The 15,931-nt window shown below is 48.6% G+C and overlaps 1 protein-coding gene across 2 annotated transcripts in view; it reads right to left on the bottom strand.

Annotated features, from left to right (window-relative positions):
- Positions 1-456: 456 nt before the first annotated feature.
- The window catches only part of LOC149339135 (disintegrin and metalloproteinase domain-containing protein 10-like), a 183,955-nt gene continuing 168,480 nt past the window's right edge, over positions 457-15,931 (bottom strand). For both annotated transcript variants that reach the window (XM_089547960.1, XM_089547959.1), the window contains exons 14-16: positions 11,430-11,544; positions 4,161-4,295; positions 457-2,510 (exon numbers count right to left, since the gene is read on the bottom strand). In XM_089547960.1, coding sequence (XP_089404086.1) covers positions 2,187-2,510; positions 4,161-4,295; positions 11,430-11,544 — 574 coding nt within the window. In that variant the 3' untranslated portion in view covers positions 457-2,186. The remainder of the gene's footprint in view (positions 2,511-4,160; positions 4,296-11,429; positions 11,545-15,931) is intronic.

Raw genomic sequence — 15,931 nt, 5'->3', positions numbered from 1 at the left:
GCCTTGAAAAAGGGGAAAATAATTATGTTCACATCAGTTCACTCACTCGCGTACCACAATGTTGAGCGTCCATCTTCTTGCACATTTCCCGGAGAGGGGTCTTCTGACGCCGTCCTCAACGCAAGGGGTGGCTTCCTCTTGATCACGCAGATGTTATCGTTCAAGCGGCCTATCACATGCGATCCAGCCAAGATGGGAAGCAACGCCTTGCCTCGTCTTGCAGCACCATGACCATGCCGGGGGCATTCGCTCGGCGATTCGACAAATGGCTTCGACCGCAGGCAACTTTGCATGCCATTTTAAATTTACATGAAACTGTTAAGGGCATTCAGGCTACCATCGGTCATCGCAGCGGAAAGACTTCGTAACGCCTATGCGCCGATGCAAAAGATAGAGTACCCAACGAGAGTCCTGAAAAAAATTAAATAAATTCCCTCTTCAATATTAAAGTCCTGACAGAATAGCGGGGTTCCAGTATCGCCATCTCGTTTTCTTTGCAAGCAGGACTAAACGAACCTAAAGAAAGGATGCTGGTTAGGAGGAAAAGAAGATAATGACCTTTGGATAACGGAATATGTTTTGGTTGGCCGGTAGAATAAAAAAAAACATGTACGTACAGCCCCTGTATTGTGTTCGCGTGTGCCGTATATGTCCTTGTTGCTGTCGCGCCGCACTCCGCTCAAAAGCCGCCCGAACAGAAGTTTTCGGTAAGAAACGACAATACGATGTGGATGTGCTGAACGGTACTGACGCGCCAGTTATTAGGGGAGTAAAAACACAATTTCCGACGCAAATAAACGATAGAGTTTGTTTCATGGGCGTGAGGAGATGCCTTCTAGCTAGTTTCAGTTGGGATTGTTAAATGGAACCTAATTTAATTTGATTTTGGCTGTTGAACGAGCTTCCGCTCAGCACTTCCGCCCATATCGAGTGACGTCAGGATGCTCATGTACCAATTATTGCGACTACTCAGAGCACTGGTTGCTCTGAGGAGCAACCAGTGCTTACCGACGACGCCGACGTCGTCAGGAATGTGGTACTTCAGGTTGGCCGGTCAGTTGGTCCTAAATTATCTTAAATAGGGAAACTTTTCACTGCGAGACGTTTAAGTGGAGCCATTCTCTCCATTTGATCAGTTGCCTTCAGCTCTGTTCGCCGCATATTCTTGCCCTAAAACGTGCGCCTTGGCCGAAAATGGGAAAGGTAAAACCGAGAAGCTCAATCGTAAGCTGAAAGCACTCACCAAAAAAAAAAATAAGGCCTAGGCTGAACGTTTTCACAGAGAAGCAGGGTCTTCGCGCAACGCCATCTCTTAGAAGGAGGGATCGGTCGTGACGTTAGGTTCACCAAGCAGTATGTTGCACTGTTTCTGTTTTCCTTTTTTCTTACCAATTAGTATGTTTTGGCTACCGCTGCGACCGATCAAGCGAAGACATTTCTCTGTATCCGCTTGGGAGAGAATTTTGGGGCGATGACATAACATTAAACGCCGTATGGCAGTGAAAGGCGTGCTGAGCCCTTCGCGTCTTGTAGTATGAGGCAGCTGCTGCGGAAGATGCCATTCGTACACCATCTCTGCCACCAGGACGGGTTCACACTGGTCGTCCGCAGCGCGGAGCCTTCGTGCTGACCAGCAAAAGCGATACGACGGTAGTTACCCGAAGACTACGTTTTCCTAACCGCATTCGCTGCTTCCCAGAAGCAGCCTTTGTCGGCGTGCCATTTACTTCATTTCGCCAAAAGTGCGCCCTTCTGTGACAGCCACGCTGAATTTTCTTACCCGCCGTTCGCACGCCGAATTTTCGTACCCGCCGTTCGTACGCCGAATTTTCGTACACGAATTTTCGTTCCGCGCCCGCAACGACCAGTGTGATCCCAGGCGACGTGAGCCCGGCCCCCGGCAGACACCGGCTTCACCAGTAAGCGTCCGACCCGTACGCGTAGGGCTCCTGGAATAAAGGCACCACTGGAGCTGCGGCTCTGGCACTGGTTGTCGCGGCGTTCGCGGTCGGGTAAGCTGCTGCAGGCACCACGGTGGCGGCGGCGGTGACCGTGGCGGTCGTCGCAGGAGGCCTACGGAGCGTGGCCTGCGGCAGTCCGTACACGGTGTAGCAAGCGGGGTCGCAGCAGGGGTGGTGGTGCCTGTAGCTGGTCGCGGTGCCCCTTACGCTGAGGCGGCTCGATGGTCAGACCCAGCCGTTGCCGGCGTGGTTCAGGTAGGAGCGGGCGGGAGGGTGCAGCGAGAGCGTCGTCTTGACGAAGTTGCTCGTGGTGGCCGGTGCGGCGGCCGAGTGGCCCAGCGCCGCCGACACGATGCCCGGGTTGGAGGCGATCACGGCCTTGGCCACCGCCTGGTTGGTGGCCCCCGCGCGGAACGGGGCGCCCGCTCCGCTGGCGGCCGTCACCGGTTGCACCACGGGCTGGCATGCGGGCACGGCGCCCGTGCCGCCGCCCCCGGGCACGCTCTTCACCGGGTCCGTCTTGCGCCCGAAGAACTTGACCACTACGCACTGAGAGAAGGTATAATACGCAAGCGCGGTCAAAATGCGAGAACCCCACCCTACATATCAGGGCACGGATATCGGGTGTACTTACGTGGGTGGGGACAGGCAAGGTATTTATTCGGACGTTGCTAACTCGGTGATAGGACTAAAAAAACATGAAATTCTTTCATATAGCATGCCTGTCTTCCGTGCACCTATAAGACCTGGAACGACTCAAGCGACACAAATACCAGACTCCACCCAATCTCATACTCATATCCCACATCCCGAACCAACGGCTTCAGGCATTCGGTCTCTAAAATAAGTTTTTTACTTCATTTTGCTTCACAAGACGGCGTGTGCCTGCATCATTGTATGTGGAGGTAGACATATACGCTAAGAAAGCTACGCGTAACTCTGTAATGGCCGTGCTGCATCAAAGAAGGCTCTATTGGACACGAGATATTTTTATCGGTTGTACAAACGGCCAGTCAGTGCATGTTATGCACACTCTCGTGATAACAAGACAGCTGCCCTTCAGGCTGTCAGGCCATACATTTTCATATTTCTTAACTCACCCAAGTGCTTCTGCTATATGCAAGATAGCTACCGGCGTCAAACTTCGTTTAGCGACCATGCCCTTAAGTGCTCGCGCTTTTTTTTTCTGCACCATCCCCTCAACTGTGAACTGATTTATCCAGGAGTAAAAAGTGAGTCTTCCCATGTTACCGCCACTGTCAACCTCTGCAGTGTCATGGAAATGGAGCAAGAACATACAGATAAAATCTGACAGCTAATAGCAAAGATGCAGTCATGAGCACAAAATCGAAACATCTTGAATTTGAGGACAAAAAATGATCGTGAAACCGAAATGCTAGCGCAGCTTATTCGCATTTGACTGAACTACGCAAATCAAACGTCATTTTTTTTTCAAACGAAATTTACATTATTAAAAATTTAAACAGTGTCCGCAAAACAGGGGCACTCAGCTGTTTCTTCACATGTAAAAATGTGCACCCTGGATTTGCACTTCCTGATTTAAGAAGTGGTAAGGAGAGGTGAGGTGAGTGGGTCAGAACTCAGTGCCATCCTAAAAAAACGACTGTCGTCTGCCCGTAAACTGTCATCTACTATTCTGTGTGCTGCACCAGAAATTCTACCACGGCAGGGGACCAAGCATAAACTGCTAGCAAATATAAATGTTGAATAACCATTGAATTTTGCGCTTCTCCTCAAGGCATCAGAGGAGTTCAGGGAAATTCAGCGTAGGCGTCACGGAAGGTATGATTTCAAATTACCGCTGTCGTCAGCCACACCATGCCCTGACTCGTTAGACGCTGCCAAACAACTCTCGGCAGGGTTTGCCTTCGGTGGCGTTGGTTTTTTTTTCCTTCAAAGCAGGCGTTTGTGCGTTGGAAATGTACCGATACCTTCGATTACGTGATCATGCACCCCCCACTTGGCGTTGTGTGCTGCGGAGAAGCTTGAAGGGCGTCCGGATTTTAATCGGTGATTACTTCACTATTTCAAATGATACCCCAAAAAGACTTCCCATGCTTTACCTGCAAGTTTCACACATTCGGCCCTCTTAAGCTTGTTGATTTCTAAAACCTATGCAGCTTCCCTTTAAGGAGCCACTGAAAATGCCATAGAGCCCATCGCAACAGCGGCACGCACCAGAAAGACGAGAACGGAGAGTCCCAAAAGGAGGACTCCCCACCAGTTATCGAAGATCCAGCGCCTGAGAGAGACCATGCTTTCCGTGGACAACAGGAGCTTGCGCAGGGTGGCAAGGGGCCCGGAGGGGTCCACCTGCAACGGGGGAGACGTTTCACGGAGGAGACACGTGAGGCGTCGGAAAGAGGAATTGCCTCTTCAGCTGGCACCAGTCAGACTGTCGCGCAAAAGCGGCGAATTAACAACTCCTGGGAGTAGAAGAGTGGACACTGGAAACAAAGCAGTCAGTACGGCGATACAAGATGTTTGCATAACCATCGACGCGTTAAAAGACCTTCATCGACGAACCCGTTGCTATGAAATATGAGCGTGAGGCTGCAAAATGACGGGCTGGAGTTCGTGGTCTCTAGCTCCGACCCGGCCTCGCAACTTTGGCTGGTGCAGTGGGCGGAGAAAGTCACCGTGAGACACGGGCTGCCGGCAACCACTCACGACCGGGAGCCAGCCCACCTCTGAAATTGTGAACTATAAGGGCTCCGCAAATAATAAAGTTTTTCACCACCAGCACTTGCAAAATGACGCAATGACCGGTCGCCTTTGCCCATCCGTCAAAACTGTTTGAAATGCGTTTTGTTTTCTTCCTTTCGTTGATTTTTTGTGTGCGTGCGTGTTCGTGTGCGAGCTTGTGTGATAAATTCGTGGATGCTATTGAAGCTAACGATCTTTATGGCCATTTTTTTGCTAAGACAGAAAGAAAGCTTTCGTCCAAGCAGGCAGCACTGTTTTCTCATTGTTCTTAGCACAAGAGAGGCCATTTTTCAAAGTTAAAAAGCAGTTACTTTCTTTCCTTCTTTCATTTTCTTCAAATGTACTTTTTTTCCTTCCTCTTTTTGAGCAGGCTTCAAACTGCAGCCCCAACAAAGTTTTATTTCAGCGCCTGATGTAGTGCCACTTCTGAAATACTCATTTGTACAGGTGAACAGCGCTTTGAATTAAATCCAAGACCACAGGTCAAGCGCTCAGTAGGCCTTGACCTTGAATCACCAAGGTGCCAAGGAGGACGCCAGAAACACCTTATAGAATTTGCATCAGAGGCTGCTTGATCACTTCGTTATCCTGACAGTAACGCATAAATAAAGCGAGAAAATTTTAGGAGCAAGAGTGAAGACGCTGTTAGAATGTAGACTAAAAGAGAAATAAGCACTTGGCTGCTATTTCTTGCATCCGGCCTTTGTGGCAGAAGAGAGAGCGACTAAAGGAAGAGAGAAACAGGCGAAAACAAAATCAAGTAAAAAGTACTGTTTGGTCCCGATTCCTTCGCATTTTTAGTTGCGTTACGTTGAAGACAAGGCCAGTTGAGGATTATTGCTGACATATTGGACAGGACCAGCTGGTGTATACGGACTTCGTAAATAACGGAAACGGTATAAATTCGAATCACAGCTTTATTGTAAGCGACAGGAAACCCACGATACTGCGGCAAGCAGGGAAGTTATTTTGAAGCCAAGAATGGAGGATGACGGTAGTTCAAATTGAGTTGTTACGTGAAAGCGGTTAAATGCAGTAACAACGAAATCTTAAAACAAACGCAGAGTGCGCTCTTTTGCCCTTATCACGGCACACCGCTAATCACTAACTTTGTGTCCTTATCACTAGGGGCATGCGCTCGCCCACTCGACGCCAGTAGTCATGTGCCCCTGCAAGCATCTTCTAATTGCCTGTTTAGTCGAGCGTGGCATCCGAGTCTCTGCATCGAAACCGCAACCTTGTGCTTAACAAAACAAATGCATGAACAGTGAACCACCACTCCGAGTAACGGCAGGCAAATTGGTAGGCATATCGGCCTTTTATAAATGGGAAAAAAATTATTTCGCTGCATTAAACCAGCCTGCAGAGAACGATCTTATTTGGAACAAAACGCCTGCAAATACGATGCCACTCTTTTCATTGCACCAATTATCGCACGTCTGCGCTACTAGGCTACTACTGATGAAACAAGCGGAATTTAGACGGAATTGCTATTCGGAAAAAAAAGAAATGTGTAAGGCGAGTGTGCTGCCTTGCTGCACCTTACATATTCATCGCGCATTAGTAATGTCCCCTGGAATGGGCGGCAGTCTACGACCACCGGTTACTGCAGGTGTACGCAAGAGGTGCAGCCAATATGTGTTGCCATGACATGACACGTACAAGCATGAGCTCAGACAAACGCTTTCTCGAAAAATGTGATAGGCGATGCTGCAGTGAAAGAACGAAGTTTCGCCTGTTACTCTGGTCTAAAAGCACTTTTTTCTCTAAATCTGTGCCCATTTCCTTCCACGCACTTAATTTATCGGTGGGGTCATGTTTGTTTGGTGTACGCAACAGCCTCACTCCTTACGTTCTAAAAAAAAAATGTGATCGCATTCCTCGTCAGCTTCGCCTACGGTTCGTAGAGCAACCGGAAACTGTTCAACGCACTTTCGCGGAGCTCGCTTCCCGCAGGAAACTGCGAGCCACATTTCACTCTTGAGGCTTACGACGGACCCACCAATACACTGACATCGTCTGCCTATAGTCCTTCCGAAACAACCCGCATTTCGTGCGTGTCTACATGAGGCTTGAATGCGACGAAAGATAGAGCATATATGATCGTCATGTACAGGTTGTTTCACGCTTACAGGGAACATAGGAGGACGTGTAGTAAAATGGCAGTTTGGGCGAGTTGGTTAAGCATCTTGTAATAAAAACAGCGCAAGGACACAGGACGAGAACGTGTGTGTGAGAGCGCCGTGTGTGTCTACTCTCCGTTCTCGTCCTGTGTCCTTGCGCTGTTTTTATTACAAGATAGGAGGACGTGTCCGGGCATTTCGGAATGCCGGTGCGTCCGACATGACCGCACATCGAAGCTAAATGTCGTAGGCGCAAAGACAACTGGAAGTGGTCATGGAGGGAGGACAGAATTTAGTAAAGGCCGTTACGTCACATTTTTTGAAGCCGAACGTAAGGGCTCCCTCTCGCTAGATGGCCGCCGTCTAAGCGCGTTTGCGCATGCGCAGCTGAGAACGAAGCAGACGACACCGCTGCGCCCAACGTTACTATCGGCTGCGCCAGCGGCCAAACACTCCCAGTAGTCCTTGCGAAAACACGAGACTTCCGGCACACTTATGTCATGCAGCACGGAAAGCGAGGGCCAGTCCTAATCTTTCCTTCCTCCATGGAAGTGGTGCTGCGCGTCGCCTGCCACGTTGCCTTTTGCAGTGCAGCCGCAAGAGACGTACTGGTGCTCCAAAGAGCGCGTCCGTGCCCTTTCGTGTTCCTTCTAAGTGTGAAGCAACCTGTACCTTTAACACAAAGTCGTTTGTTCTATTCTTGAAGGAGCAGCAAAATATGAGGCTAGATAAAGATTCCCGCGGAAGCTCACCGGCTATGGCGTCCCGCTGTTCGGATCAAGTGCATAGGCTTGATCCGGGCTGCGGTGGCGTCATTTAAATTTAGGCGAAATTAGAAAAAAAATCTCCAGTGTTGCGAGATTTTGGTCTGCACCAAAGAATAACAAATGTTCGAAGTTAAGCCAAAGCCTTCAACCACCACGTTCCTGATAATACGCAACATTGTACTGACACGTGAAAGATCATTAATTCGGGGTTTTATTCGTTTTCATGTTTATTTTTCAAATATCGGACATAAAAGGTACACAAAGTGAGTAGTAGGTAAGGCGGTCGCCAGGTGTCGCCGTCCAAGGGGTCTCCGTTTGGTGTGCGGATGCAGAAAACGTTTTGAAATTTGGCAGATACCGGGTTCGAACCCGACCGCGGCGCCGCGCTTCGATGGAGGCGGAACGCAAAAGGCGCCCGTGTGCTGTGCGATGTCAATGCACGTTAAAGATCCCCAGGTGGTGGTAGTGGTGGTGGAACTTTATTTCCAGCGGATATAGAGGAACGACCCGAAGTCGCCCCCCGCTTAAACGGCGGCCGCTATCCCTTGGGCAGCGGCGGCGTCTTCAGCCAGCTGGAGGAGCTTGATCTGTGTCCCCGGGTCGGGGCTGAGCATTAGAGCCTCCCAATGATCAGAGTCGGTAATGAAGCGACTCGCGGGTAGGGACTGAGGGCAGTTCCAGATCATATGATTTAGATCGGCTTTGGCATCACAATTTTTGCATTTGTCTGAGTACAGTTCATCCGAATAGAAGCTACACAATTGGGGATTTGGATAGGTTTTAGTTTGAAGTTTACGCCAGGCTTTCGCCTGTTGTTTGGAAAGCGTTTTATCTGCTGGGGGAAATCTGAGTCTTGCAAGCCTGTAGTGCTGCAGGATTTCTCTGTAAGAAAACAACCTGTCCTTGCCAGAGTATAGGGCGGGTGGACTGCACGACCCAGCTCGGCGGGATAGTTCTCGAGCTAGGTTATGAGCCGCCTCATTACCAGCAAGGGAGGCATGAGCAGGAGTCCAGATTATGCGAATTCGCCGCGTGGGCTGATAATTTAGCAGAATCCGTGCTGCTTGTGGAGAGATTCTTCCAAACGTGTAGTTACGTATTGCCAATTTTGAGTCGCTGACAATGGTTTCTGCCGAGGATCCCACAATGGCTAGAGCAATGGCTGTTTCTTCTCCAACATGTGTGTGCTGAGTGTATAGTGCCTCCCGTTATGAGTGTACCACATTCCGTGGTGACCACAGCTACCATCTTGTCAGCCGAAGAATCTGCTGCATCAACATATGCCACAGAGGTATCATTAAGGAAGCGTTTGCCTAATGATTTGGCTCTCTCTGCACGACGTTCAGCGTGGAAATCGGGGTGCATGTTCCGAGGTAGTGGAGGAATGACCAGAAGCTGGCGTATATGTTTGGGAAGGTCAGTTGTTGGTCCGCCTTGTCGTTCGTATGTTATGCCGAGTGTGGACAGAATGTGTCTGCCAGTTGGTGTGGCCGTTAGTCGTTCGTACTGCGAGACGGTTACCGCTTCAATAATCTCACTTAGGGTGTTATGAAGACCGAGACCTAAGACTTTCTCAGTCGCTGTTTGCATGGGTAGCCCAACTGCCTGTTTGACGCATTTTCTGATTATGGCTTCCACTTTCTCTTTTTCAGCTGACTTGAGATGTAGGTAAGGGCATACGTAAGCGATGCGGCTGATCATAAAGGCTTGTACTAAACGGAGAGTATTGCTTTCCCTCAAGCCCGAGTGGCGGTTACTAATGCGGCGAATGAGTCGCATAATTTGCTGCGAGGTTCCCTGAAGCTTCTGAATTACGTCACCATTGAAGCCGTGTTCTTGTAGAATTAGGCCCAAGATTTTAATTTTGGGTACTCGAGGAATGGGGACTCTGCGAATACTGAGTTCGATGGCCGGTGGGGGTTGCGCAAGGGATCTGATTTTGCGGAATATGAGAAATTCAGATTTGGCTGGAGAGCACCGCAGCCCCCTGGCGTCTACATAGCTCCCCACGATATCGATGGCACGCTGGAGTCTCTCTTCGATTTCGGCATCACTGCCCTCGGCGGTCCACAAGGTGATATCGTCAGCATAGAGGCTGTGGTGGAGTTGCGGGATCTGCGCTAATTGGTGTGGAAGTTTCAACATTGCAACATTGAAGAGAAAGGGTGACAGGACCGATCCCTGCGGGGTGCCCTTGTTGCCGAGGGGGAAGTCAAGCGAGTGGAGACCTCCTACTTGAAAAAGCGCCTTTCTATCTGAGAGAAAGTCACGGATATAGTTGAAGGTGCGGGCTCCCACCCCCAGTTCATGAAGGTTCTCCAAGATCGCATCATGTCTGACATTGTCAAAGGCCTTTTCCAGGTCGAGTCCAAGAATTATTCTGGTGTCCCGCGTTTTTGCCTCAATAATCTGATGTTTGAGCTGAAGCATTACATCCTGCGTAGAAAGTTTTGGTCGAAAGTCAATCATGGTTGGGGGGTAAAGCTCGTTCTCCTCCATAAACCGGTTGAGGCGGGTATGAACTACGTGCTCCATGAGCTTACCCACACAAGACGTGAGCGAAATTGGCCTGAGGTTCTCAAGGCTGAGTGCCTTCCCGGGTTTTGGAATGAGAATGATCTCTGCCGTTTTCCATATTTGTGGGATTGAGCCCTCCGACCAGCATTTCTGCATATACTCAGTGATTGTAGCGACTGTTCATCTAGGTTGCGGAGGATCTTGTTGAATACTGCATCTGGGCCAGAGGCGGATTTACAGTTTAGCCTGGCAATCTCTGCCCTAACCTCATCCACAGTAATCGGGGAGTCGAGCTGCGTGTTTTCCGGACCAGCATAATCTAGGAAGGCTTGGATAGGAGCATTGCCAATATATCTGTCTTTAAGTTCAAGGAAAAGGTCCTCTGGTGTGCCTGCGTATGCATGCACAAGCTTTTGCAGGTTCTGCCTCTGGGTGGTTTTGCTACCTGCAGGGTCAAGTAGATGACGGAGCAAGTTCCAAGTCTTCGAGACTCCCATATTGCGATCCATGCGGTTGCATATGTCCTTCCAGTTTTGCTGAGTAAGTTTGACCGCATGATCCTCGATCTCCTTGTTTAGCCTAGCTATTCTTCTGCGCAGATTGCGGTTCCACCGCTGTCGTTTGAGTCGGTTCTCGAGTCCTCTCTTTGCCTCCCATAGGTGAAGAAGCCGGCTGTCCGCAATCTCCAGGTGGTCAGCCTGCTCTAACGTACGGGGGGCTGCCTTGGTATCTTGGCAAAGATCCTGTGCCCAGACATCTATGTCTAGTATATCGGGGGTATCAGCTTCTCGGGCGGCCCTTTTAGCGCGGAACATGTCCCAATCGACAAGGGTGGGAGCTCGAGCGCTACGACGCTTGGGGCCAGTTGAAGCCACTATTTCCAATATGTAGTGATCGCTGCCGAAATTTTGTGGACGAAATTATTCCAGAGACCTCCAATAAGGCACCTCTTTCTCTCTTTTTTCACTCCCACCTTCCATCATTCCCTTATGGCGCTGTTCAGGTGTCCACTGAGATATGCGATACAGATACTGCGCCGTTTCCTTTCCTCAAAAGCCAAGTTAGCAATTTTTAATTTGGCAGATACATATTAAACGCTACACACAGCAAGTCCTAAATCGTAAAAGACAGGTTTAGGCATACAAAGAAACTATCAAGTCGCGTTTTTATCACCGACAGAAAATATGCAATATAATGCAGATTAGCATCAAGCTAATTTAATGTTTGACATCAGGACAGGCCGAAATTGCAAATAGAGGCACATTAAGCGACTTTTATCATAGCAAGTTTTAGAAGTATTTCCTTTGGGTGAAGAAAAGAAAACCAGCACGTACCTCGCGGCACTTTTGGAATACATCACAGTATCCGTTGTAATTGTCGCACGGCGTTCCCGGCTTTGCGAATAGATTTGGAACATCATAGGGCGGGTGGTTCCACTCGAAAGAAGACCTGCGAGGAATCGTCGCATGTTAGCAAAAATGCGTTCAGAAAACGTGAACTGGTAACGCATACAAGTTCGCAGTCGAGCACTCACTACAATATTTCGCCGTCAAGTGCACATATCAGCTAAACCTAGAGCACAGATCACGCACTGGGTTTCCGCAGGAGGACTTCGCGTGCCTCTTGTTTTCAGTTCCGGCAAGCCAGTTCTCGAATGATGTAATGTGTCCTTTGGAAAGAAACTAGCTCACCCGAAGCCACTGTTGAAAAGGAAGGAAAAAAAATAGAACTGTGCAAAAAAAAGACAAGTCAGTGACAGTGACGCGAACAGCAACAGCATGTAATTCAGAATCGTAAGAAAGAAGGTATATGGGTATGAAAGAAAACAAACACTTAGCATTCAATTAATGATTACTTTTTAATTATATGTGACGATCAAACGTTTTATCATTTTTTTGCAAATTTTCCTCCTGACGTATAAAGTCCAAGAGTCATTTTCAACTTCAGTGCAGAAATAACCAAAATATTCGTCTTTTTGCGCAAACTGCTTGATTCGTTTCATATTAAAGGAACCTGTACAGTGGGCAAAGCATGCAGACGACAGGCACAGCTCAGATGTCTTATTGCTGGCTCCATAAACCAGCCAAATGAATATTGCTGCAGAGTTCACTAGAATCCGAGTTAGAATATTGTCGAAAGAGTTTCGGAGGCACTCGAAGTCTCAGCTCATGCCCGTCGTAAACTGTTTAGCAGGTACTGCCTACGTCAGGAGTTTTCAACAAGAATTCACACAAGTGGCGGCTGACGTACACCACAGAATGTAGTGTGTAAGCAAGTGCGCGTTCTTGGCTTTGATTTATGTTAGCACCAGAATATGCGCTAGCGCAAAAGAAACCTTTGCACAAACACTATACGGAAGTCTCAAAGCTGTTGGCCATGAATACAAAAGGTGATAAGGCCGCGTTAGGCGGCACAACTCTCTTCGATGTTTTGTTCTTGTTCAGCAGGCATGTCATGAGAGCAAACAGAAATACATCCAAAAAAAAAATAAATTTCGGCACGTCATGACCCGAGGACAACAGGCGTCTCAGGAAATGCCCGCAGCCCACGTAAGAAACACATGTGCGCCCACTAAGTGCACTTACAAAGGCCTGCGACGTCGACCTGATAAACCGTGACTCGCGGTTCAAAGTTGTGGGAGAAAGAGACCTCGATTCTTTGTTCGTGGCAGCCATCCCCTGTTCGGCATGGCTGCCTTCTTCCTATCGGTCGTTGGGCTGACACCAAGGAAACGGGGGCGCGCCAGCCGACATGAAAGCACCCGGAAGTGGCTGGCGTTTGGGCTAAACACGTTTTATCAACATGCACCCTGCCTTCAGCAAAAAAAAAAAAAAAAAAGTTGCGCGAGCCTCGCCTTTGCCAGCCGGCTGAGATAGAACGCATTGTATACCTTTGTTGTATTTTCAGTTTCACGTGATCCACATTCACTCAGCGCTGACATGGAAGCGCCGGTGAAGCAGGCCTGGCTGAGAAACTGACATCTACTAATAGGAAGTCTTGCCTCCACAAAAAATTCCAGCCCTGCTCCAAAACACGTATAAGTGGCACGCATAAAACAAGCAGCTTTCTTTTTTGTCCCGCCGCTGTGGCTCAATGGTTACCGCGCTCGGCTGCTGACCCGAAAGACGCGGGTTCGATCCCGTCCGCGGCGGTTGAATTTCTTTGGAGGAGAAATTCTAGACAGCCGTGTACTGTGCGATGTCAGTGCACGTTAAAGAACCCCAGGTGGCCGAAATTTCCGGAGCCCTTCACTGCGGCGTCCCTCGTAGCCTGAGTCGCTTTGGTATGTTAGACCCCAATAAACCAATTTCTTTTTTTGTAAAGATCTAGAAGGCATGAAGATATACATACCGAACAGTGACACATTGGCGTTTACTGTCTTTTATCCCTTGAAACGACCATTTTCTGTGGTTCAGACGCACAGACATTGCAATGCGCTCTCGCCTCGGTACTGAGAATCTGGCCACCAGCATTTCATGTGTGTGTGAAAGCAGAGCAATGACAAGGGAAAAATCTCAGCGATATATATGCATTGTATTACCATTGCCTTTTAGCGTACAGTTGCAGAACTCATCTAAACTGCTTTTGCCGAAGATAACACACAGGTAACACAAAATGCCTGGAGATATACATGGTCTGTTCTGAAAGTAGTAGGACTCATTTTTTTAAACAAAATTTATTCAAGAGAATAGTACAAACGATTGCAATTTTTCAAGGTAGCACCCTTCCGCACCTACACGCTGCTGCCAATGAGTTTTACAGTTTTCGTACGCCTCCAGGAACGCCTGGACCGGAATGCTGTTTAGCTCCCTCGTCACGGCCTGTTGAACCACCTCTACCGATCCGTGATGTTTCCCCTCGAGCGTCGATTTTATTCTCGGGAATAGAAAAAAGTCTGGCAGGGCCAAGTCGAGGCTGTAGGGGGGCTGAGACAGCGTTGCCGCCTTGTGCTGGACAAAAAATCGGGGTCCTCATTCAGATGACGAAGAAGATCCTACCGGTTGGCCTTTTCCTCCTCTGACAACACTCCCGGCACCAACTTCGCGCACGCTTTCCTCATGGATAAGTTTTCTGTCACGATCCCAAAAACTTGGGTTTGAGGAATGCTCAAGTCATCAGCAATCATTCTGATACTCATTCTACGATCACTGTTAAGTAAATGTTTCCCTCGCTACACATTTTCGTTGGTCTTGCTGATCGAAGGGCGTCTGAAGCGGTCGTCGTCCTCCACTCTTTCCTTGCCTTCTCGGAAAAGCTTATGCCACTCAAAAACACCTGATCTACCCATGGAAGCGTCACCGTAGGCCTCCTTAATCATGTTGTGAGTCTCTTTGCCCGTTTTAACAAGATTTACTCAAAATTTGATCGCGTATCGCTGATACAGTAAGCGCTCGACGATTCTGCGTGACGAGACGTTTCGACAGGGGTTCACAGTACAAGCGACCTCCTCTCTTTCACGGCCGAGAGCCGACTGCCGATTTTCCCCAGCATTCCCAATATCCCCCTTCAACGATCCTGCACGCGCAGACCACCTCTCGTCCGCCCGTTCGCCCAGGAAAAAACCAGTCCTACTACTTTCAGAACAGACCCTGTAAGCAGCGGCAAGATATATTATTTGTAGAGCACTGGAAAGAGCTAAAAACCGGGCGAGCTTTTATATTGTCATCTAGGGTAATGAATAGCAACGTCACGCTGTAAACCGGTTGCTATAATTGTCTTTATTGATGTGGCTTCAGTCTTTTCCACGCTTTTCCTACCGCGACAGCAATTGCTGGTATCGAGTATGAATTTTGGAAATAAGTCTGTACTAAGGATATTTCTGTCCTCCCTAAAAAAAGCACGCCTTTTGTTATGCTCTCAGCGACTTCGAACATTGCTGTATAAGCGCCGTTTGAGAAGAGTCGTCAAAGCAACCCAGGTGAAAAGGACCCAATTTGGTTTACTAGTAGCGAATATTTATTTTCTTGCGCCTCTAGACTCAAGACGACGGCTTAGCACATCAATCAACACGACCTCAAGCAACCGCCAACTAACCTTTCACCTGCACGGATATTTCGATTTTACTCAGGGCCCTCTTTATTATTATTGTTTTCTAAGCTGCTCGCCCATTCAGAGCGTATGCCGTATGCGTGAACAGCACTATGCGTTCCGTGTATTAGAGATGCATCATTAAGGATTAGAATGCAACCAATAGACTCGACAGCGAAGGAATCCCGGACGCTCGTAGCAGCCAATTCGCCGGCGCGCCAGACTGCGGTTTCTGCTTACGGAATTAATTTATGCGTGAAACCGCGCACAAATTGGTGGTCTTGCGCAGTGGGATATCGGCTACCGGCTCACAGCCGGAAGGAAGGTTCCGTAAAACTGGAAATTGTCCCGTAGCCGCTCGCTTCCGTGCGCCCAACCACTGTCCTAATCCCTGTCTATACATATGTTCCACTTAGGAGTTAGCGATCCGTATTTGAGGATGACGCAAATGTTTGCAGTCGGGAGATTGTCAGGGTTACTAATTAGTTTTTTTTCTAATTAGCCGTATCTACCTGGTCATTTATAAGAGAAAATGCGCCGACTTCAAAGCTCTTCGTTGAGCTCATCATGCTTGGCTTTCCACAAGACTATACTCTTCAAGCCGGAAGCTCGTACCTATGATTGGCATTCCGGAGCGCTTTATAAATGAATACTGTGCATACGGTGTTAGTGGCTACGTTCATTAGACAGCGCGTTCTGGTTGAATAAGCTATGCGATATGATTACGTCATATCTATGTAATCAAAGCTGACTTAATTAGAACTCAAAAAAGGGGCTAGATTCAATTGATCTATCGCATTTATTCTGC

This window comes from Amblyomma mixtum, chromosome 6, assembly GCF_055824585.1.
Source record: "Amblyomma mixtum isolate Tamu chromosome 6, ASM5582458v1, whole genome shotgun sequence".
Classification (NCBI taxonomy): Eukaryota; Metazoa; Arthropoda; class Arachnida; order Ixodida; family Ixodidae; genus Amblyomma; species Amblyomma mixtum.
Note: the sequence above shows the minus strand (reverse complement) of the source record. Positions and strands in the feature narration are given on the sequence as shown.